Genomic DNA, 22,226 nt, shown 5'->3' with positions numbered 1-22,226 from the left:
AGGATTCAATAAATAATATAAAATGCTTTTGTGCTAAAATAGAACTTGTTTTTATATATATATATATATATATATATGTAGTTTGGTAATCTTCATGCTACCCAGAAAAACGCCAAATCTATTATAATTTGTTAAAACATAGAAAAATACAATTTAACAATAGAACTAAAAAAAAAAAAAGGCCAGTGCTTAGCTTATAAACCACATAAATATGTACATCATGGAATATAATCAACTAAGAAACAAGAAGTTGAATTTCAAGTCCTTTGGAATATGAATACACGATTAGAAATATTTCTCCATTCCCTACCCCTTACATGAGAGACATCTTATATTAGGACAAAATTAAAATTGGAAGCATAGTTACCAGTTTTTCAGAGATGATTTTGAGATTTGTTAGATATGAGAGTTTACTATAAGAACCTGAGTCATTTAACTCTAAAATGCAGGTTTTTCCTATATGGTTTTGATGGAATGATACACGTTAATCCATTTTCTGTAGTGTGTGCGTGTTTTTTTAAATAAAGGCAATTTAAAATTTGGGGTGCTACATTTATAAGTGCTAACCCGGCCAGGCCAGTGAAGTGGCCGGTCACTCATGCCCCCAGGCCTTTGGACGCTGCCAGAGTTGGGCATCCCTGTTACTCGGCTGTCAAAGAACAGCTCTCTTAGTCTTTGAGGATGAAGGAAATCTAAAGGCCATTATGACTCGAGGAAGCCAAGAAGTATCATTTTAGACTTCAACTTTCATTCTTTCTACAGTAAATTTTTAAAAATGTGGCCTGGATACAAAAAATTCATATTAACATGAATTTAAGTGATTAATTAATTAAAGCTTCTCAAGTTAACCTGATGCGGGAGGGAAATCATGTTAGAGCTTTAGGAAGAAAAAATGGTTTGAAAAGTAAAGCTCACTCTGCTTGGCTCAAGCAGCAAGCCCAGTCTTGTCACTGTAGGGGAATTACGGTACCTTCAGTGGGTGTGCAGCAATGTCCCCACCTGACTGACAGGGTGACAGCAGCCCACACCCCACCTCTGGCCTTCTCCCCCTCCCCTGATTGGCTGCAAGGCGCACACACCAAGATGGGGCATCAGCTCTGGGTCCCGTGTGCCTTCCCCAAGGGTGCTGGATGACAAGCAGGGGCAACCGGCAACCTCAGTTCTACAGAAAGTCCTGGTGGAAAGCAAACAGCCTCTTATAAGTCCAGCAGCTCCATATTCAAAACTAAAGCGACCGAGCCTTAAAATAGTTACTATTCAACTCTTCTTGTTATAAGGGGAAAACCACCCCAAAGCACCAAGTTCAACTGTAATTTCCCTGGTGCTTTATGGTGTAAGGAGATTGGCTTTTCCCAGCAAATTAACTCTTTTTTTCCTTTGCCCCATCTCTACCAGGATCCTGCCTTCTGTGACCCCCACTCCATCCACGTCCCAGCGTGTGTCACAGATCCCAATGAAGCCCAACTCCTCTCTGGGTACAAAGAACACATCCATCCCCTGGGAGGGGAGGAGTTCCTTCCCCAAGCATCTCTGAATGACACAGATATGAGTCCCTGAATGAAACTGAGAAAAATTACATATAAATTAAATCATACAAGATAAGCCTTATCTTACACCAGCACATTGCAAATTTTTTAACATATTTACGTCAAGCAAAAAAAGTCCAACTTTGAGAATTTTCTTTTCTTCTTGATAGGTTAAAATTTTGAATCGTCAGAAAAATCAATTCCGCTGAAAAGTCAAACGTTGTATTCGACTGGCCCAACTATAAATTCTGAATGAAATAAAAAATCATCAGAAAAAAACACACTTTGATCTTCTTGAGAGTTAAACCACATTGTCAATTGGTCAATGATATTTTTTAATGGCCAGTGTGAGCCTTCAAACAATTGTTTTTAGTATCTGTACAGCATATTTCAAAGCGCAAATCAAAGCTAACTCTTGCTTTGAACAGATGGTTGTTTGTGGTCGTTGCTCTATTTGCTTTTCCAGCTTTGTTGCTGTCTTTCTTGAGCAGAACGCTTCCTTTCTTCAGCGAGCCTGGACATTTGCCCCTTCTCTTTACATATAGAATTTGAAATTGTCATGTCCGTGAATTGACCAGTCGGAGGCACAGGAAGTGAAACATTCACATTAGCAAGTGAAACAACAGCTGATTTCTAGCAGTTTTGCTGAAAAATTGTACTTAAACATGATAGAGAAGGAAAAACCATGAGCCCCAATGACATAAGGGAATAAACGCACCAAAGAGAATGTTTTAGGTTAAAAAAAAATAACCTTGGATTCCCAAAAGTTTTTAATTCATTCCATATATGGTGTAGAGTAGAGCAGCTTAATTTGTTATTTTTAGGCTTTGCTTTAATGATTCCTTTGAATTATGAAATCAAGACATACTAACATAATTTTACAAAAATATCAACTTCAATGATTTTTTCTGACAATGTGAAAATATCCCAACCAAATAAATCTAAAATAATGATAACACGTGTGCTCAATTTTGCCCTTTTTAACACTCCAAACGTAGGTAGGGTCAAACATTAAGACCTAAAACAGCCACGTATACCAAGACTCCTAAACCGACCGACTTCTTTGGCCACGGGGGCACCAGGTGCTGGCACAGAAGGGTCCTGGAAGCGCCTTCCATCTGGCAGCAGAAACACTTACCCCCTCAGAAGGGCTGCAGGCACGAGTTCAGGAGGAAGACTGGCCTCTCCAGGCTGCCAAACCCCAAACACAAACATGGACCTCCCCCTAAAAAGCCATTCAACCTAACCTCACAGAGCACTTTTAATAAATCACATCCACGTAATGCACTTCTCAGCCCTGTTGTTACCCATCAAACTTGAGGGAGTGTAAAAGTTCACTTGGAATAAATTTGAGGCGAGGCGAAAGGGCTCTCGGAATATTTCCAATTCATTTTTCTTTTGCAAAGGAAAGACAACCTTATGTTCTACTCCAGAGCTTAAATGATATTTTTCAGAGATGCGAATCGGCGTAGCTGGTGCCCTGGGTATGGAACGTGAGACACTAAGCCCAGACCCTCAAGGAGTTCATGCACCTTCTCCACGTGAGGCTACATCTCTACTCTGTCCAGCAGAGGCAGGAGGCTCAGCGATTTCTAAACTGTAATTACCCATCTCTGAACCATAGGTGCTGAGCACATGTGACCTTGTGATGGAGCCAGTAACTAACTACAGCGGTGACAGTGACAATCAACCATGCCTGGGGAGATGCTCACTTGTCATGAACAGCTTTTCTATCTCTGGTGGGTTTTTTTTTTTTTTTTACTTTTTTTTTTTTTTTTTACAAACACAATTTGAATACTATTCTTCCCTTTTAAATCAGGGGAATCCATGTAAATAGTAGCCCCCAACTTCTATACTGGAAACAGCAGATAGTAGAACATGTATGCTAAATTCCAACTAGTAGTTGAGATAAATAGTGAACCTCAAAGTTTCTTTTCCAAGGTAACTCCTCCTATGAAATAAAAGGCTCTTTCGATAATTATCTTCCAAACTCTCAAGATATCGTTTCATTAAAAAGGACTTACTTTCCCAGTGAGTGCGGCACACAAAGATTTGGAACCACTAAAAATATCGAGGACAGGATGCAGATAATTACGATGTCAAGTTATTTATATTGTTAGCAGTCGACTCAGAAACAGACAATAAAACTGCACTAAGAAAGGACAAATATGTGGACTCTGAAAATTATTGTTATTATTTTTAGTCTGATGACATGGAGGACCTGGCTGGGAAACACACTGGTTCTTATAAACCAGCACTTATTTGGGACATGAAACGAACCACGGGGAGAGGAGGCCACTGGGATCAGGCCGTTGCTGTCACAGAACAACCCACCAGGGCAGAGAATTATTCGCTAATGACAGTTGAACGACAATACAAGTCAATATACACAGTTAACCCATTTTGACACATTCGTCTTCAGCATTCTTTTTTCAATGAAATTCATTTATAAATTATACTAAAAGGTAAAACAGAGTTTCCTTCCTTGACACATCCGTTACCCAGATACTTCCTGAGGTCAGCCAGAGGGAACCAGAGTTGCTGTGTCTCACGACGGCTTCCATCCAAGCCCAAGACGGGCGCCTGCAGGCGGTCCTGTGTACCCAGGAGAAGTGCACCGACTTCATGGTTTGAAAGTGGCTGTCACCGTGAGATGCAAATGCCACTGCCTCTCCTGCAGAGCCACCGTGAGCCTCCAACCATCTACCATCTGACGCCTTCGATGTTGAGTGGCTCCCACGCCCTTGGTCCCAGCTCCCTAAGCTCCGGGTCAGAGGCAGGCTGGTACCCGTGGGTGCGGCACCCGCGGGGTGGGCCCAGGTGCAGCCCTTTCAGAAAACCTCTGCAGCTTTCAAGCCCCGAGACAACGAGAGGCTGGTTCTCAAGGGCACAGAGGACACCCAGCTGGTCTGCCATCCTGCCAGGACTATGGAGCAAAGACATCTAAACCCAGCCGGGGCTGATTATGGACAGAGCGTGGCAACGCTGGGGCAACCTGAACGGCAGACTGTTTGATCCCATCTTGGCAAGCCTGAGATACATTTGATATCGGATGCAAAAAGTGACACAATCAGTAGGAATCATTTCAAGTTCTAGGTTCATCTATAACCAAAAGAAGTGTGTGGCAAAGAAAGAGAACTTCGTTTCTTCAGTGGTTTCGAGGGCGGATGGACGCGATCGTGGCGGGAGGCCCTCAGAAGGGGAGGAGGCGCCCCCAAGCCTGAGGGTGGTCGCCACTCCTAGTAGGAGCATCTCAGAGTCCTGGGTCCCCCCAGCCACGGAGCACCCCGGAGGTGAGCAACTCCATCTCTCATCCTCACACTTCTCCCAAAGGCTCCACTTCGCGGGTCGAGCAGCCCATGCGGACTTCCCGGAGGAGGTGCCGTCTCGTGGGACCCTCCCCGTGCCAGGGGTCAGAGGCCATTGCTGTTCCTGTGGCAGAGGGGCGGCTTCGAGAGCTCCACGATGGCCGAGCGGGATTTTTTGAGGAACTTGGGGGCTCGACGTAACAGCCGCTGGGCCTCGGTGAACGTCTCCGTCAGCTCTTTCTTCCACTGCAGAAACTCCGGGTCACTCTGAAGGCAAACACAAGAGGCGGAGGAGTTGGGACAGTGTCACTGGCTTCGCCGACACACATGGATGCCTCTGGCCAGTCCTTGGAACCCCCTTTCCCCCAGGGAAAGCACACCCCATGTCCCAGCCTGCGGCCGGTGAGTAATGGGGGGGTCACGCAGGAACTTCCTCCAGGGGCCCCTTGCCCAGAAGAGGGACCAAGCCCTTCAGAAGAGCCTCCTACAACCCCACAGGAGAATTGCTGCCTTGACTTTGTTGAAAGATCACCTTTGATCTCTGATGTCTAAAATAACTCGACTCTAGAAAATAACGCATGAGGAGTTTTGACAAATTTCAGAAGCACCTTCACATGTGCAATGACGTCATGAAGTCATTAATCATACGTTTTTCCATCAACTACTAGTTTATCTCTCTAAATATGCTCTTTACAAGCACGTATACACATACACACACACACACCACCCCCCCAGTAGAAAAGTGTTGAAGTCGTGAAGCAAACACGTCTTTGTCTCTACTACTGCTTTATCTCTCTAAATACGCTCTTCTCTCACCGCCCCCCAAACATCCCCCCACACCCCAAGAGAAGTGTTCAGGAATTAAGTTTGGGCTACAACAGAACTTTGGGGAGAGAAAGATGGCATTTCCCCTGTTAAGAGTTACTTGGGGATCTTATGTTTATTTCAACACACAAACCTCAACTTCAAACATGCTGAAAGATCAGATCAGATCTGGAAAACTGTGAACAAATAAAATTCAAGGCTCCTATTAAATACTGGATGGTTTCCAGATAGGGTAATCACTTTATTTCCTGTCCTTCCTCCTGCCATTTTCTAAGAAACACTTCTTTTAGAATAACTGTTAATTTGCTGAGATCCTTGTATCTTCCAAGTTTCTTGCTAAGTTCGTGAGTGATAAAGCATGGAGTAAGAAAATGTTTGATAACCAGGCAGGCACCTTTATTGAATGTTTATATAATTGTTCTAACTTTCACCTCTGGAAAAAATACAAATAAACACTCACCTCACACTGCAAGACAAATTGCTTCCCTCCTTTTATCCTCAACAAAATGCACTTTTTGTCTTTAATCTGAGTTTCTTCCACAGACACAATCTGTTCCATTGTCAGTAAATTTTGCTGACCGTAAAAATAAAAGATGATAAGTTACTTCACATTATTGCATGACTTTTAAAATTAAGTTAATAAATAATACTGAAAACTACCAGCTTAGAAAAAGTAAAGAAAAAAAATCAGCATCTTTCTTTCTTTGATGATATTCTAGAAGTGGGGGGAAATGACTACAGAAGAAATGTACGAAAATTCAAAATATAACATCTCAAAGAAAGCTGCAAAGAAAGGAACGTCTCTATAAGGCAGAAAGCAAAGCTGTTCCCTCAGCACAGTACTGATGTGGGGATGAGTGTGAATCACTCTCCTGCATCACACACGAGACAGGTCAGGTGCCCTGGTCTCGGTGCCAAGCTTCTCGGCCTGCACTGCAGACCTCGTCTTACTCAACCCCTACTCAGGGAGGCCTCGTAACGGAGACACGGGGCACAGGCAGACCCTGGTCGGAATCACTCCTCATCCACACCTGTCACTGGTGCCAGACCTTCCCTCTCTGAGCCCTGGTTCTCTCTTTATAATATAAGGGCTGGACCTCAAAGGTTGCTAAACCAATTAAAAGTGTGTGTGTGCGTGTCTGTGTGTGTGTTTGTGTCTGTATGTCTACAGCACCAGGCCCAAGATAAATCTGCAACAATTGTAGTAGTCGTTACCATTTCTACTTCTCCCATTTTACAGATGAGGAAACTGAGGCTCAGTCGACATAATGTGCTCCAAGTCCCAGAGACACGGAGCAGTGGATTTAAACACCCCTGACTCCAAAGTCCCAGTTTTTTCCCCTTTTTTGATCCACCTAACCGCTCTCCAGCCCTCCTCAAACCTGTCTGCTTTGACCTCCCTGGAAGGCACCTTCTATTTTCAGGTAGCACCAAATCCTTCCTTGACTCAGAAGTTTAAAAGTTAATGTCTGAACATGAAAATCTCATGTATACATGTTAAAAGAGATATGGGAGCTAGAGGGAGATCTGAGAAAACATGCCGGCGATGTGAAATCACCACGGAAACGAGTGCTCGGGAAGATGCTACAGACTTACTCGTGACTCGCCCTCTCCTCTCCATTCAAGTCTGTTTGGAAAGAGGTAAAAATATCGACGCTGCCACTGAGTCAGGAATGGGTTTCCCAGCTTCAGCATGTACCCATGCATGATGCAGTCTCTTCCCAGAGCGTAATCTGAGGCACGGAACACAACGATGAAATTTAGCAGGGTCTGAAACAGAATGTCTATATGCTTCTCAGAAAAAAAGAATGACACACTTTTAAGAAAAAAGAGCAAGTTTCTATAAAGAGAACACATTATAGAAATCATTATTTTAGTTTTAAACACATTAAAGAACAGGTCTCTTCAGCTTACTAACATATTAAATGGCTGTTTCTCAATATTCTGATAAATTCATGATGTTCCTCTATTGCTCTGAGAGGGTCAGAGTTTGTTTGATAAATATTTTTTCATTATGTAGGGTGATAATTGGGGAATAGAGAGTGATTAAACTCAAGCTATGCCCAAAGTACCTTTGCCTTTATATGGAATTGGGCTTCTCCCTTTAATGTTATTTAAAAAAATAACAGAGAGGGGATTTTCTTGTCCAAAGAAGCCAAAGTAACACAAGGGTCAAAAACTGGTCTTTCCTCCACTTAAGGTTATAATTATCCTTCATATATATGGTTATGTAGGGAGGCCAAGCTAATTCACATGCATGTTGAGTTCTGATTACATTTTTACAGCAAAGTATTGTCTCAAAAAAAAAAAAAGGTCAATTTTAAGTGGCTTACTTTGCCTTCCTTAGAGGCTTTGGTGATTGTGCTAAAATCATTCATTCACTCACTCACTCATTCGTTCAACTATGAAGGGAAGGTGCTGGGCATGTGCTAGGCATTCTGGACACAGCAGTGGATAAAAGAGACAAAAGTCCTCGCCTTCAGGGAGCTTACATTCTAGTGGGAGATTCAGGTAATAAACAAATAAGCAAAACTCATGTTGCGTCACTTGGACACAAGCAGGAAGGAAAAGAATGAAGGAGGGAGGGGCCTCGGGAGGGTCCGTGGTGATGGGGTGTGTTTCACGGAGTTGCCATTTTAATGGAAAAGGTGTCTGCATTTGTCAAGTACATTTAAAGTATACGTCTTATATTTTTACTTCAGATATCTAATCCTAGACTATATTTTACTTTAAGGGTGACTTCTGAGATCTTCAGCCAAGATCTAGTTATTCCTAAATTACTTAATTACATGTGAGAATAATTCATTAATTTGTTAGACGTTCTAATTACAGCTCTAATTAAAAGGCTACATTTCAACAAGGTCATTAACATACATATTTTTTTCTGGGTCCAATTTGTCAAGATTCTAGTGACATCATGGCTCTCCCTTGAGCAAACTACTGAGGCTATAATTTCCTGTGTAAAATCCGTAACAGCAAACGTGGTCCAGAGTGATCTCAGTGGACCCGTTCTCTCAAGAATGGCTTAGAAATAAAGCCCCTTTCCCTGCAGAATGGAGGTGAACACAGTTAAAGGGCTGTCACGTTCCCTTGGTGCACTCAGGCGACTTTCAGGTAAGGAGTCATTCATCCAGGATGGTGGACACTTTTCTAAACAGATGATAAATGCTACTGGGGAATGGTCGACAAGACCCAGGAATCCTGCACCAAGATACCCCCACCAAAGCAAATTGTTCACAGACTGAAATTGTTTCCGGTCATTCTTATTATACGTTAACCTCAGAAAGGTGTTTGCTTAGAAGTAAAACAAAAAGCTATCTTCATCACTAACCATAATAAGTTTAAATATCCAAAATCCATAAAGTCTTAGAAAAATCAAGAGTGGCAATATTTGGTGAATCAAAGATGACTGATTTATTTAATACTGAATGTTATGTATTCTCCTTTGGAAATCCTAATAGGGCACTCAAATATGGTAAATAAAAATACGGCTTCGGGCTTCCCTGGTGGCGCAGTGGTTGAGAATCTGCCTGCCAATGCAGGGGACACGGGTTCGAGCCCTGGTCTGGGAAGATCCCACATGCCGCGGAGCAACTAGGCCCGTGAGCCACAACTACTGAGCCTGCGCGTCTGGAGCCTGTGCTCCGCAACAAGAGAGGCCGCGACAATGCAAGGCCCGCGCACCGCGATGAAGAGTGGCCCCCGCTTGCCGCAACTAGAGAAAGCCCTCGCACAGAAACGAAGACCCAACACAGCCAAAAATAAATTAATTAATTTTTTGAAAAATATATGGCTTGGTGACTCTTTTTTCTTTTTCTTTTTTTTGGGGGAGGGATACTTGCTATATGGTAATGCAGGATTTTACTTATTCTGTCCATTAGTAACTACTATTTGATAACATTTATAATATTAATGAACTTAATCTAAGAGAAGTTCAACTTACTTCTTTTTTTTTTTTTTTACATTTCAATACTGGATATTAATCAGAAAGATAGTGAAAATTACTATGGTCAAAATTTTTACATCAAAAATTTGTAATAAGTGTTTGGTATTAGTCTACATACAATTCAGTTTTTGGTGTAAAGTTCTCTGGCTGCAAGAAAGAACATTTGGTTTACTTCACTATTAGGAATATCTCTTAATGCTGGGATGGCTTCTTCTTGGTATTTCTTCTGCTGTTGGTTTTTGGCATAGTTATCTGTGATTGTATGAATGGAGTTGAGTGGAGAGGTACTCGTCATGTTTATTCCAAATAAGAGCACGTAACCAATCACTACAGTAATGAGGAACAGGCACTGCACAGGCAGTGCAACTAACTGCCCAGTATTTCTGAGGCCAATAGGTCAAGCCTAAGGAGTTTAGCCAAGATTCAGGAATAAAAGCCCACACAAGATACAGTATGAAGCCAAATTGGGAGCTTAAGAAAAGAATAAAGCCATAAGTCGCTCTTTCTGGCAATGGCAGTGGTGAATTTTCCACCATTTTCCCCGTAGCTTTAGATAATCTCGGGTCCTCCACGCGCCCACTCCGGCCCCTCCCCACAGTTCGGCCCTGGTGACTCTTTCATGCTGTTTATAATATAAATGTATGTATATACACTTATGTCTCTTGACAAGTAAACATGTAATACTAAGTTCCTCACCATACTTTGCAGGGCCCTGTGGAAAATGAAAATGCAGGCCGCTTGTTAAAAAATTATTAAGAATGTCAAGATGGTGCCAGCGGAGCATTAACCTGGGTCGGCGGCCTGATGAGACCACACAGGCCAGACACCCAGGAGGCTGGCCCTGTTGCTGACACCGTGATACTTAATCTTTACAGAAGAAAACTTCCAAATTGGCCCCAAAACTCCAAGATAAGAAGGTGCATTGACAAAATACTGCTGACGACCTCCAAACATATTATTTATATGTGGACTAAAGACTTTGAAATATCAAGTATATATTTATATATATATGTATAACTGAATCACTTTGCTGTACACTTGAAACTAACACAACATTGTAAATCAACTATATTTCAATAAAAACTTTTAAAAAATTAAAGACTTTGAAATATCATTTCACACTGATCTTTTCCAAGCCAGGTAAAACGAAAACAATTTATGGCATTTCCCCCACTCTATTGGAAAGTACTTTATGACCCAGATACTATTTTCAGCTTTACAAGAGATCTTGAAAATTCATTGCTTTAGAAATATCTTCAGATACACCAGCTATTTTACCTTCTTCGTGGCCAAGCTGCTTATTTTTAGCTCTCTTCCTGGCCTCGATTTTATCCGTGTCTGCATTTACTGCTTCATAAACAGTTTCCGCCACTTCCTGCTGCCAGCGCTCAGAGATCACCAAAGGGAAGTTCTTGTAGAGTTCTTGGTCGCAATCAAGAAGCTTATTATTTTAAGAAATCAAGATATGTATGATTTAACACACTTACAAAGGCAACAGATTCAAAAGTACCATAACTGCGTGTAGGAAGATAACTAGACAACAGCCTATAACCATTAAGAGACAATTTATTACTTGTCATAAACCTCTGCCAATGACAATCGAGCAACCAAGGAATATACTGTACAACACGGGGAAGATAGCCAGTATTTTATAATGACTGTAAATGGAGTATAACCTTTAAAAGTTGTTAATCACTATATTGTACACCTGTAAGTTATATAATATTGTACATCAACTATACTTCAATAAAATCTTTTAAAAAGAAAAAAAAAGAAAGACAATCCAACAACCGGGATCCACACAGGGTGATATATTATGGGCACTTCACTTCCATCCCTGGGTCAGTCAGATGCAGCCCAATCTTCTACAGCATCTTCATAGCATTTTTGCCAATGAAAACTAACACATATAGGGTTTTCTTTAAAGGATGACAAGAATCTGGCAACAAAATAATATCGATTATAGTGAGGATATTTTATTTGTGAAAACAGATCCGTATGGTTTTAGATACAGTTACAAGGGAGAAGCCAGGACGGCTTTCTAACCACCCTCCCATTATTCTGTAAAGTGAGAAAAACTAAAAGGTCCACTAGGCCAAATTTACCATTTAGCCCATGAGCCTTCCAATGAATCCAAGTTGAACAGTATGATCATAAGTCTCGAGATACGTGGAGACTTTAGGCAATGTGGCCTTTCAGAGGTGCTATAAGAAAAATTACACTTAACGATAGCATTTCTCTTCCAAACTATTACTCAAAATTCTTCATTCTTCTCCAAGTGAGCCTGTACTCTGAAAGCAAGCTAAGAAAACGGTTTTACAGATTTGAGTTTCAGTTTTGCGGCAGAAAGACAAGCGATCCTACTGAAAGGAAAAAATAGCCCTGTCTTTCAAAAGCAGGGATCTCCCTAGAAGCTTGACTTGTTCACTCCCTTGCCTGAGAGATAAGTACGGGAGAGAGGCAAGTTATTTAGAAGGAAAAGGGAGAAAGACCAAGGGTGAGGCTCTTGCCCACAGGCCTTTAGTGAATCACTGAACCACTGGAGGAACCTGCATCCTGGTCCCAATCAGGATGCTCTCCACCCACCCTTACTGACTTGTCACCCTAACGTGCTGATTCTGAGATCAAAATGTGTACAGTTTTTCCCCTTTCAGCTTTCTTCAGACGCCCAAACCAAGCCTGGCACTGAAACCTTTGTGTGTCCTGAGTGTGAACACGCTCATGCGTGTGTGTGTATGTGTGTGTGCGGTGCAGTGTTAGAGCATCAAGGCCAGGAGAGCACCCTGTGATGAGGGACACTGGGGCAGATTCTGCAGAGTTTGGCAAAAGTGAAAACACCCTCCTTTCCAAAGTAGTTGCTCTGAAATGGAAAACTCTGCTTTATATACAAACAGTTCCATCTCCTGTAAGGTCAGAGAGCCTTGGTCTTTATGACTCGGCCTATGTGAAAAATGAATAAAACAAAGCTCTACATGAAGTGAGCTTTTTTTTTTTCTCCTTAAAGAACAATGTATTATTTTGGCTGCATTTTAAGAGACACAGCCTTCTCAGCTCTGGTTTCGGAAGAAGCAAAACCACCACAACAGAAACTCCTAGTGTACATGCCAGGAGGCTGACACAGGTGACCCACCCACCTATGGGTGAGAAGGCCTGGCAATGAAACCACTCACTTCACAGGCAAGAAAACCAATGCTCCCGAGGTTCCCTAAATGGCCCTGATTCCCTTAGGTAATAAGTGCAAATCTGAGGCCAGTGCATCTGACTCCAAAGCCCAGAGTACAGTTGACAAAATTGAAAGCATGAGACTCTCTTTTGAACAACAAAATTTTCACAGCCTCCCACGTGATATTCGTTTTCCTTTTAGTGCCCTTTGCTGGAGAGAAGTATGTCTGATGACAAAATTCTACTGTGACAGCAGTGATCCTTTTAGATAACTCTGTAAAGGGACTGTTCCCGAAGCTATAGTAGGGTGGTCCTGTCTGTCCAGGCCACAGAAGATGCCGAGCGTCGGCACAGTGGTCACGCTGCTGTCCCCAGGGGAGCCACGGCTCAGACCAGGCCCTCTCCGCTGTGTTTCACCTGACCTTCCCCGCCACCCCCCATCCTGCCATCCTGGGAAACTGGCCACATGAGCACCCCAGTCACCTGTACAGCTGCCTGGCAGGAAAGCCCAGGGGGGCTGACACAAGGCCATAAATGCAGGCAGCTGAGAAGACACGGGCAGGGGGGGCCTCTCGGAGGGAGAGAGGAGACGCTGGGAGAAGCTGAGAAAGTGGGGGCAGTGAGAACTTGACGTGTAGTGACACGCTCTGACTCGGCATCCAAAAGAGGGTGACTTTCTCCCATGACTCACCACCTCTAATTATGCCCTGTCTACTTGGAAAATAATGATAGGAACCAAAGTTTGAAAAATGCGGAAGATGCTATATATATTAAAAAAAACAAAACCGTGATTATTTCACTTTTGATTGACAAATGCAAAATGATTCATGCTGTTTGCTCTTTTCATCCTGACACAGAGAAACCGGGATATTTGGGAGAACTAAGATGACTGGCTATCTGGCATGAGGCCAATTACGTTTGCCATCACCCGGCTGTTTTTCCCTGCTTCATAACACGTCTGAGTTTTCTATCAACCACCAATCTATCCAAATCAGTAAGAATGTGACCACTTTGCAGTTTATCAAACGTAAAATAGGTAGTCCAAAGAAAGCTGTCGTAGTCTCTAATTCAGGTCTTGACCTCTTCTACATTCGCCAAATATATGGATATTCATCTGTAAGTTACAGCCCATAAACAGGCCAGTACTAAGTCAATCATGAAGCCTGGTTTCCAATTAAAAAATCCCCCAACCTCCAAAAAAAAAAAAAAAAAAAAAAAAAACCTGAAAGCAAGCATTGCCAGTGTACCTTGATGCCTTTGGTATCCTCTTCATCAAATGAGCCGATGTCAAAGGCGTCGGCCACATTGACTTCCCCCCGGGGAGGGATCAAGGGTGGAGGGTACTGGAAGAGCCAGAGAAGAAAGGTTCAGTTACTAGGTGACTCAGGGCCCGGTCCCAACCTGCTATTCTATAAAGAGATCTCAGTGCAACACATCCAGGTGTCACAGTCCGTGCAGGGCTCATTCAAGCTCACACAAATCACAGCGCACAGTTCACAATGCCCCCAAAGGAGATGCAGCCCCACGACCCAGTTTGCTAGAAGCTTAACGCCTGCAATGGGGCAGGATGGGGTGCCCCACACCCACAAACGTCCCGAGGCCAATGCTGGCTGAACCAGAACCCAACTCTACTCCTAATTAGGCAGGACTAACAGAGCATCATTCCTCAACGGTCTGAGTCCACGCAAAGATGAGTCCAAAGATGATCATCAACAATGAGAAAAAAACAACAACAACTTTAATTTGGGGTGTTTTCCTGAATCAATGAGAATATTAAAAAGTAGCTTAAAATAAGCCAAGGGGATTATGCCACTATACAATCATGTTAATTCTTAAATTATGGGGTGCTGGGCTCAAAAGTATCTAAGTGTATGACAAACATTTCTCGTACATTTTTACATATAAACAAAGAGGGAGAAGTTGTTCCAAAGGGAATGAGCCACACGGCAGCATGTGGATAGGAGAACAAGAAGTAGGGCTGCGGATGGAGAGCTGGGGTGGACCCTGGAGACAGAGCCAGGACGTAGAGATGCATACAGAGATGCAGATGGAGAGCACAGTGGGGGTGGTACCCAGGGTGGGGTCCCAGCAGGAGTACCTTCTGCAGGTAGACTTGCTGCCTGTCGATGCCTCTGAAGAAGTCGTGCGTTTTTAGTTCCTGTGCACTGCGGGAGAGAGGGAGTCACAGCAGTGGTAAGTAAATATGCATTCGGAAATCTAAGAAACGGTTTGCAAAAATTATCTCCTATTACAGAACACACAGGGACAACTATTTCCAGCTCTTTAAGACAGCAAGTAAAATATGCTTCTTTCGAAGCAATCCAAGAAACACTGTGATGTTTAGAAATACTGCATGCTGAGCCTAGGAATATAATCCCATGTGCTACTTTACTGGGGATGCTTATCCCAGCCTGAGATAACCTAGGGGTTTTCACAGATTATATCTATATCTGATTCTGTAATCATGAGAACAAATTTAACTAAGAATTAAGTTAGAGATCTACACATTGAAGAGATTTACAGCAAATGTCTACAAGTCCTCATAGATCAGATGGCAGGGATATGAAGCACCAAATATTAATTTCGAAGCAAACTAGAAATCTAGTAGAATAGTGCATGCCAAACCCCTTCATAAACTGAAGAAACAGTTTTTCCCAAAGATCATCGCTGAAGTTCAGTTCACATGGAACAGAAGAAGTTGCAGACTCTGAGGAAAACACGTGGGCCAATATACAGAGTTCCCATGTGATTCCCTCCGACCCCCTCTAATTGAAATGGGAGATTCTCAATGTATTGAAAGGAACTGTTCTGCTTTCCAGGTGAAGACGCTGAAAGGCAGAAGCAACGGCCTACCCGCGTCCATGGCAGCCGAGTCGCTTACTAACGTCTCGCTGCAGCAAGCCTTCCAGAAGGGACTGCAGCTCAGGGGAGAAGATGTCTGGAAGTTCCACATTCTGGGGGTGGGGGACGGGGGGAGAATACGATCTCAAAAATGCATCCAGGGTAACAGTGCCCTCACCCCTGACCAGATTTAAAGGCCATTTCTTGCATAAGGATAGTGTTAAAAAAAAATTGCAGATTCACTGCCAATTAACATTGACTAAGAAACAGAGAACGGTTACTCATTTTCAGAGTCAATCGACAGGCTGGAGCCAGAAGAATCAGGTCTCCTCGCTCTTCTGCATCCCAGTCATTTTTCCTTTTATTTGACTTCTTTAGTTTTGTTCTTGATTTTCTACATCTTTCTCTTACTGATTGTTAGCAAACCCTGATATTTGCCTTGGCATCTATTTCCAGTGTTTTAAGAAAGCTTTTGTTTTTTTTATACTGGTTGTGATGGAATGAAACATGAAAATTATAATGCAAAAAAAAAAGTTTTTGACCTCCTTACCATGGTGAGTGTCATTCGGTCTATCTCATGCTTATCTTCGGTTTTATGTTGTCTGAAAGGGCTGTGACTGTAGAAATAAAGAAAATTCCATCACTAGATGGTTTCAGGTAACAGCAAACGTTGTTGACTAATATTTGGGCAAGGTATTACGTTCTGTCACTGCTCATTTGAAACTGCAGAAATACAAAAGCCATAAACACATAAGCATTTCCAGAGAAAAACTGATGATCAGATTGACGATCAGATATATTAGGTCCTGAAGGAGCAAGGCTTATGTTTACTTGAACTCCTGATCTTCACGTCAATGAAGTCATGGTATCAAAATATACTTTAGCAAATATATTCCAAGTGATAATTTAAACCATCACTTGGAAAAAAAATTAGCAAACAGGTATTTATGAAAATGAAAGTCATACACATGGCATTTGTCACATTAGTGTTTGAGATAATGGTAACTTTCAATTTTTTTTTTTTTTTTTTTTAGAAAAATGGGTATTAGTTCCTCAAACAATACAAAGAACTGCAGTCAAATCAAAACACGTCCAAGATGAACACACTTCCCCCCCTAGAATCCAGTAATTTTAAGCACTACATTCCTTTGAGGATAAGAGATATAAACTAACCCTGTGCTCCCAGACCCTCCAGAGTTCTGAGAACTGCTCCCTCATGTCCTACTTACAAACAGCCCCAGACTTAAGAGTCAGAAACCCTGGGTTCACGCTGTGACTTGGCTGTTTGCTGGCTGTGAGCCAGTCATGGAAACCTCCAGTCTCAGTCTCTTCATCTGTAAACGGCATAATGCAATATCCGTCACCAAAACGGTGACGGGAACGAATAAAATAACGTACATGCTAGTAGCCGAGACAGTGGCAGTATACAGTGGGTATCTGATACACATCTGTGAAATTAATAAGGATGAGTCTAACTTTACAAAATGAATGTCTGCTTGATCAACTGTGTAAAGAAATTATTCTTACTCTTGATTACATTTTTAAAATGCTGAATAAGCTGGCTTTTAAAGTTAACCTTAGATATCACTTATATATGGAATCTAAAATATGACACAAATGAACTTATCTACGAAACAAAAACAGACTTACAGACATAGAGAACAGATTAGTGGTTGTCAATGGCGGGGGGGGGGGCCGGGGGGAGGAATGGATTGGGAGTTTGGGATTCGCAGATGCAAACTATTATATACAGGATGGATAAACAACAAGTTCCTAGTGTACAGCACAGGGAACTATAGTCAATATCCTATGATAAACCATAATGGAATAGAATGTGAAGGAGAATGTGTATATATATATATATATATATATATATATATTTATATAACTGAATCACTTGGCTGTACACTAAAAACTAACACAACATTGTAAATCAACTATATTTCAATAAAATAAATTTAAAAAACCAAAGATACTCTTAGCATTAAAAGAGACTAGTAAACATGCCAACTAGAAAACCCTGGCCTTATTTATTCACTTGAAAATTAAAGAAGGGATATGACTGAGATTTCTGATGGTAAGACATGCCTGTAAAATGATCAACCCTGTAGATTTATTTATAAGGCATATATAACATAATCTGAGGCAAGACATTATATAAAATAGTTAACTCTATAAAATGGATACGGATGTTGAGCACATAAATCAATGTGATTTAGAAAAAAGAACTAAAACGTCCACCCACTCTTGCTACTGAATAAGTTAAACTATGATGATGAGTCCACTTCAGAATATTTATTATTTAAATATTTCAATTTTCACTTTGTACAAGAGAGGGCACTCTAAGGCTTGCTTTCTTTCGTATGCAGTGAAAAACACAGTAATTTCCATCTCTTGAAAGCATTAATTTGGAAAAAAAAAATCTAAACAAGGTAAATTAGTACCAAGCAAACATACGCCAATCTTTAAAACAGATTTTGATTGGAAATATTCTTTGCATCCTAATTGTTTCCAAGGAGAAAAATGTAAAATTACTGCATTTAAAAAGCAAATGGGATAGAATAACAAACGATATCTGTTGTTTATGAGATACTATAATTTTTAAAAACTTGACTTGTATCATTCTTGTATGCAAAATACACAGAGATATTAACATGTTCATGGTTCAAGAGAAAAGGAATATAGGTCTATTAAATCTTACTACAACTTCAGTCTCTCTTCATGACACAACTGCTCCTACCCCACAGAGTTCCTTAACGTATAAAACGGGATTGTGTGAAGGTCTCCTGTGTTTCGGCAAATCCATCTGCTTTGGCTCCTGTGTGCAAAGCCGGAGGACCCCTTCCTGCTCTCGACCCTCATGTGCCTGCCTGCATCTGACGCTGGAAGCAGAGGGCTGTGCCCGGACACTTGGAGAGAAGGACGACTGTGTTCTGACAGAGATGCTCCGTGCTAAATTTAAAAACTCTTTCGTGTGACCAGAGGGAGGGCTTTGCGAGGGGACGGGAGTTAAACATTAAAACATTCCCGGCACACAGGCCCGATCGCTACAAATCCCATTTGATAAACATAGCTCTGCCACGTCTGACTCAATAAGAAACAATCGGAAATGCTTTTCGGTTCTTCGGTTCTTCGCTGTTGCGCTGAGAAAGTCTGGTCTTTCAAGTTCAAGTCCTGAGGCGCATCTGTTTCCAATGTCTTCTTGATTATTCTTTGTGAACAAAACCCAAGATTCTGTTTCTATTTTGGAAAATGTTAAAGAAAACCTCCTATAGTAATGATCTCCATTCTGAGGGAGGCACGTGGTGCTCGCAGATCCTGTGTGATCACAGCTGCTCCCCGACGCAGCTGCTTTAAATAGGAGACAGTAACGGGCCTGTCAACAGCTTATGACGTGGGCCAAGCTCTTCCAACAGCACATGCAACACTCCGGCTGCGTCAGGGGACGTTATGGGAATAGAATTCACACGTACAGTGGTCAGATGTAGCTTTTGAATAACAGAGAGAGTGGGAGAGCCGCAAATTTCCCTCAAACGAGTTGGGAAAACGTTCAAGGCATGCTAAATGATGGGGAAACACACACACACACACACACACACGCACGATACATCATTCACAGTGAAAAGATGAGCTCAAAAACAATCCATTTATAAATACAAGTGACTACAAATCCTTAGGTCAAAAATTAATTTTAGAATACCAAAAAGATTGCATGTTACGTCAAATGTGAGTTTTGAACCTAAGCCAATAGCTACCAAAGTATTTATAAACATTCCTTTTTTTCCCTATGGGAACCAACTCGGCAACCTCAGGCAGAGCTCAGTTCTCCCCAGACCACCACCTGGGCTCTCTCCTCGTGTCTGACAATCAATGGTGACAAGTTTAAGATCAAGGCTACTGTCACGTCAATTCTTTCCCCTCACAGAGAGCTGAACTCTAGATTGAGGATCATGACGGTGATTCCGCACATTTGCAACGTGGACACCTCTTTATACACAGGCGCTCTTCAGTGTCTGACAGTCAGCTGAAGTGGAAGCAGTGACCCCCACCCAACATATGGCCCTGAGCGGATGGGTCCATCACTGAGCCCAGGGATGCAAACACGTTCTCGGGCCTCGACAGCTTCCTTACATCCAGGTTCCTGTCCCCTGCACCCTGTGGGATCCTTCTAGGGTGTCACAACAGAACTAGGGGTTCAGATAAGTGTTTCAGCAGAAGCAATGGGGCACACTGGTCAGTGCGAGAAGTATCTGATCAGAGAAAACAGAAGCGAAAAAACCCTTGGTGACCACTGGTCACCCTCACTGTGCAGATGTGGGGAGGAGGGGAAGAGACTTGCTCTGGAGCAGAGTTTCTCATCCTCAGCTGTGTGATCCTTTGTTGGAGCAGCGGGGGCCGCCCTGTGCACTGTACAATGCTTAGCAGCAACCCTGGCCTCAACCCGCTAGATGCCAAGTTGTGACAACCAAAAATGTCCCCGGGCATTGCCAAGCACTCCTGGGGTTGAGGACGAGCGCTGGGGAGTGGCTGGCATGGAGTCTGGTTCATCCCATGAGGACTGATGCCGCGGCCGCCCCGTAAGAGCACCAGGATACCGGGGGACAGACTGCCTGTGAAGCCCGCGCCCGGGAGGCCACGTTGGCCGCGCTCTCCTCCCACCCCCTCCTGAGTTACCTGTTTCAGTTCCTTAGGCCCCTTGTGTCTGAGAAAAGACAGCTACTCGGGCTCCCTCTGTACAGTGTGTAAGAACTGAATAGGATGCTTCTGTACGCCGGGATGGAACCTTCTTACCCCTTGTTTAAGCTGAGGGGACGAAGGCTCCATCGCCTCCAGATCTCACCATGATGCTTTGCTCCTGAAGGGCCCTCAATAAACACCAGCTTAATATGAACCACTGATACTTTATACCCATTGACATTGGTAGTGATATGACCATCCTCCCAATCACCTTGAATCTAAACTCCTATCTGTCCATAGCCAAGCATCCACTGAAAAAACAAAAACCGCTATGGACTATAAGAACGATACTGTTAAGTCATTTGTGGCCTTTCTGATCCCAGTACCACAGCGCTACTCAAGCCTTTGCCTGGGTTCTTAGACATGCCTCCCACCAGCATCCTCTTACTGAAGAGCAACCCAACCTTTGCTTAAAAGATGCTTCCTTTCTCTGTCCCTCCTTTGCTTAAAAGCCCTCAGTCTCTGGGGCCTTAAGAACAAAGCCCCACCTGCACAGCATGGAATTCTAGGTGGCCCCCGGCCCTGCCCCAATTTTCTCCATCTTCTCTCTCAGCACACCTTCCCCGCGACCAACAGCTGACCCCCCCCCCACTCACAGGTCGTTGATGGGGAAAGACCACCTGCACCTGCTCCGTATTGCGCCCTCCCCATCGTCTACTTCCGCTCCAGGTCTTCATCCTGCCATCCTGTCTGTGGGAGAACACTTCCCACACCAACTCCTACGTGACGCTGTCAGGTCAGCCCTGTGCTTCCAGGTTAGAGCTGGTGATCCCACTTCTGCTCTCCCAGCACAGCCCATCCAGCTCACAACTTCGTACGTGTGTGTACCTATCTACTCTCCTCCGAGTTCCTCCAGGACTGTGTGTGGCTCCCTCCCTCCCTCCTTCCCTCCCCCACAGCATCAAGCACAGGCTCTTGCATACTGCAGGTACTCAATAAATGCTCACCGAATTGTATTTAAATCACTTAAGTCAAAAAATGTTTCCCCGCTCTTTGATTTTAGTGCTCTCTCCATTCCTGGGATTGCCTTTTCAACAAGTATTAGAAAGAATGGCAGACGATCATACATCTTTGTAGGGAAGATTCATCTATTCTCTTTGTTAGGCATTGGAAGGATTCTTGCCATTTCAGGCTAAGTGGATGGTCACCAGGCAGTGACGGGGAGCTGGCTATCTGTGAGGCAGGACATGCCTTCACAGGGCAGCTCAAATGCTGAATGGACATTCTTGCGTCAAATTGAAGTCTTCTCTCTCCTGAAAATGCTCACTGTCTAGAGCTGTACAGATGAGTATGCCTCCTTCAATGAGATGGGCCTTCTGACAGCTGGAGCCAACAGGATGGCCGTCTGAAGCACTGTACCCAGCTCTCTGAACCTGTCCATATGAGCCACGATTTCTAGCTGTCACCATTCTCATCTCTTCTTATCCATCCATCCCATCCCATCCTCATGACCATCCTCTGGATGTCTTCCTGTTGGCCAAGATTCCTCTCAACAGGGGTCACATCAAACATAATGCTTCAATCAAGCCTGATCAAGGATGTCATAAAGGAATTACCACCTTCCAATGCAATCCTCCAAACTTGAACCATGACCAAGTAAGACGGAACTGGCTTTATCAGCTACAAATCACACTGCTGGCATAGAGATAACGATCAAACCAATTTTCAGATCTTTTAAAAATAGTGGTATATGCCAGATCATCCCTAGACTACACAGATGGAATTATAAACAGACAGAATAACAATATTAAACAAAAATCAATAAACAAACAAAGCCCTAAATGCAAGACTTTGCAAGTTTCCCTGCCACATTTTACAACTGACTTTTCAATCTTGAGTTAATGCATTCAGCTTTTGCTGTTGTGCAGAGTTTTTCTTAAA

General features: G+C 42.9%; 1 protein-coding gene and 1 pseudogene across 1 annotated transcript in view; both read right to left on the bottom strand.

Moving 5' to 3' along the window:
- Positions 1 to 4,678: 4,678 nt before the first annotated feature.
- The window catches only part of LOC133075830 (beta-adrenergic receptor kinase 2-like), a 50,427-nt gene continuing 32,879 nt past the window's right edge, over positions 4,679 to 22,226 (bottom strand). Inside the window, exons 11-18 of the mRNA XM_061170226.1 lie at positions 16,159 to 16,225; positions 15,621 to 15,721; positions 14,866 to 14,932; positions 14,015 to 14,110; positions 10,884 to 11,046; positions 7,256 to 7,392; positions 6,120 to 6,233; positions 4,679 to 5,101 (exon numbers count right to left, since the gene is read on the bottom strand). Of these exons, the coding sequence (XP_061026209.1) occupies positions 4,940 to 5,101; positions 6,120 to 6,233; positions 7,256 to 7,392; positions 10,884 to 11,046; positions 14,015 to 14,110; positions 14,866 to 14,932; positions 15,621 to 15,721; positions 16,159 to 16,225 (907 nt within the window). The 3' untranslated portion in view covers positions 4,679 to 4,939. The remainder of the gene's footprint in view (positions 5,102 to 6,119; positions 6,234 to 7,255; positions 7,393 to 10,883; positions 11,047 to 14,014; positions 14,111 to 14,865; positions 14,933 to 15,620; positions 15,722 to 16,158; positions 16,226 to 22,226) is intronic.
- On the bottom strand, positions 9,727 to 10,141 carry LOC133075698 (phosphatidylinositol N-acetylglucosaminyltransferase subunit P-like; annotated as a pseudogene).

This window comes from Eubalaena glacialis, chromosome 15 (genome assembly GCF_028564815.1).
Source record: "Eubalaena glacialis isolate mEubGla1 chromosome 15, mEubGla1.1.hap2.+ XY, whole genome shotgun sequence".
Taxonomy (NCBI): Eukaryota; Metazoa; Chordata; class Mammalia; order Artiodactyla; family Balaenidae; genus Eubalaena; species Eubalaena glacialis.
This window is presented reverse-complemented; position numbering and strand designations above follow the sequence as displayed.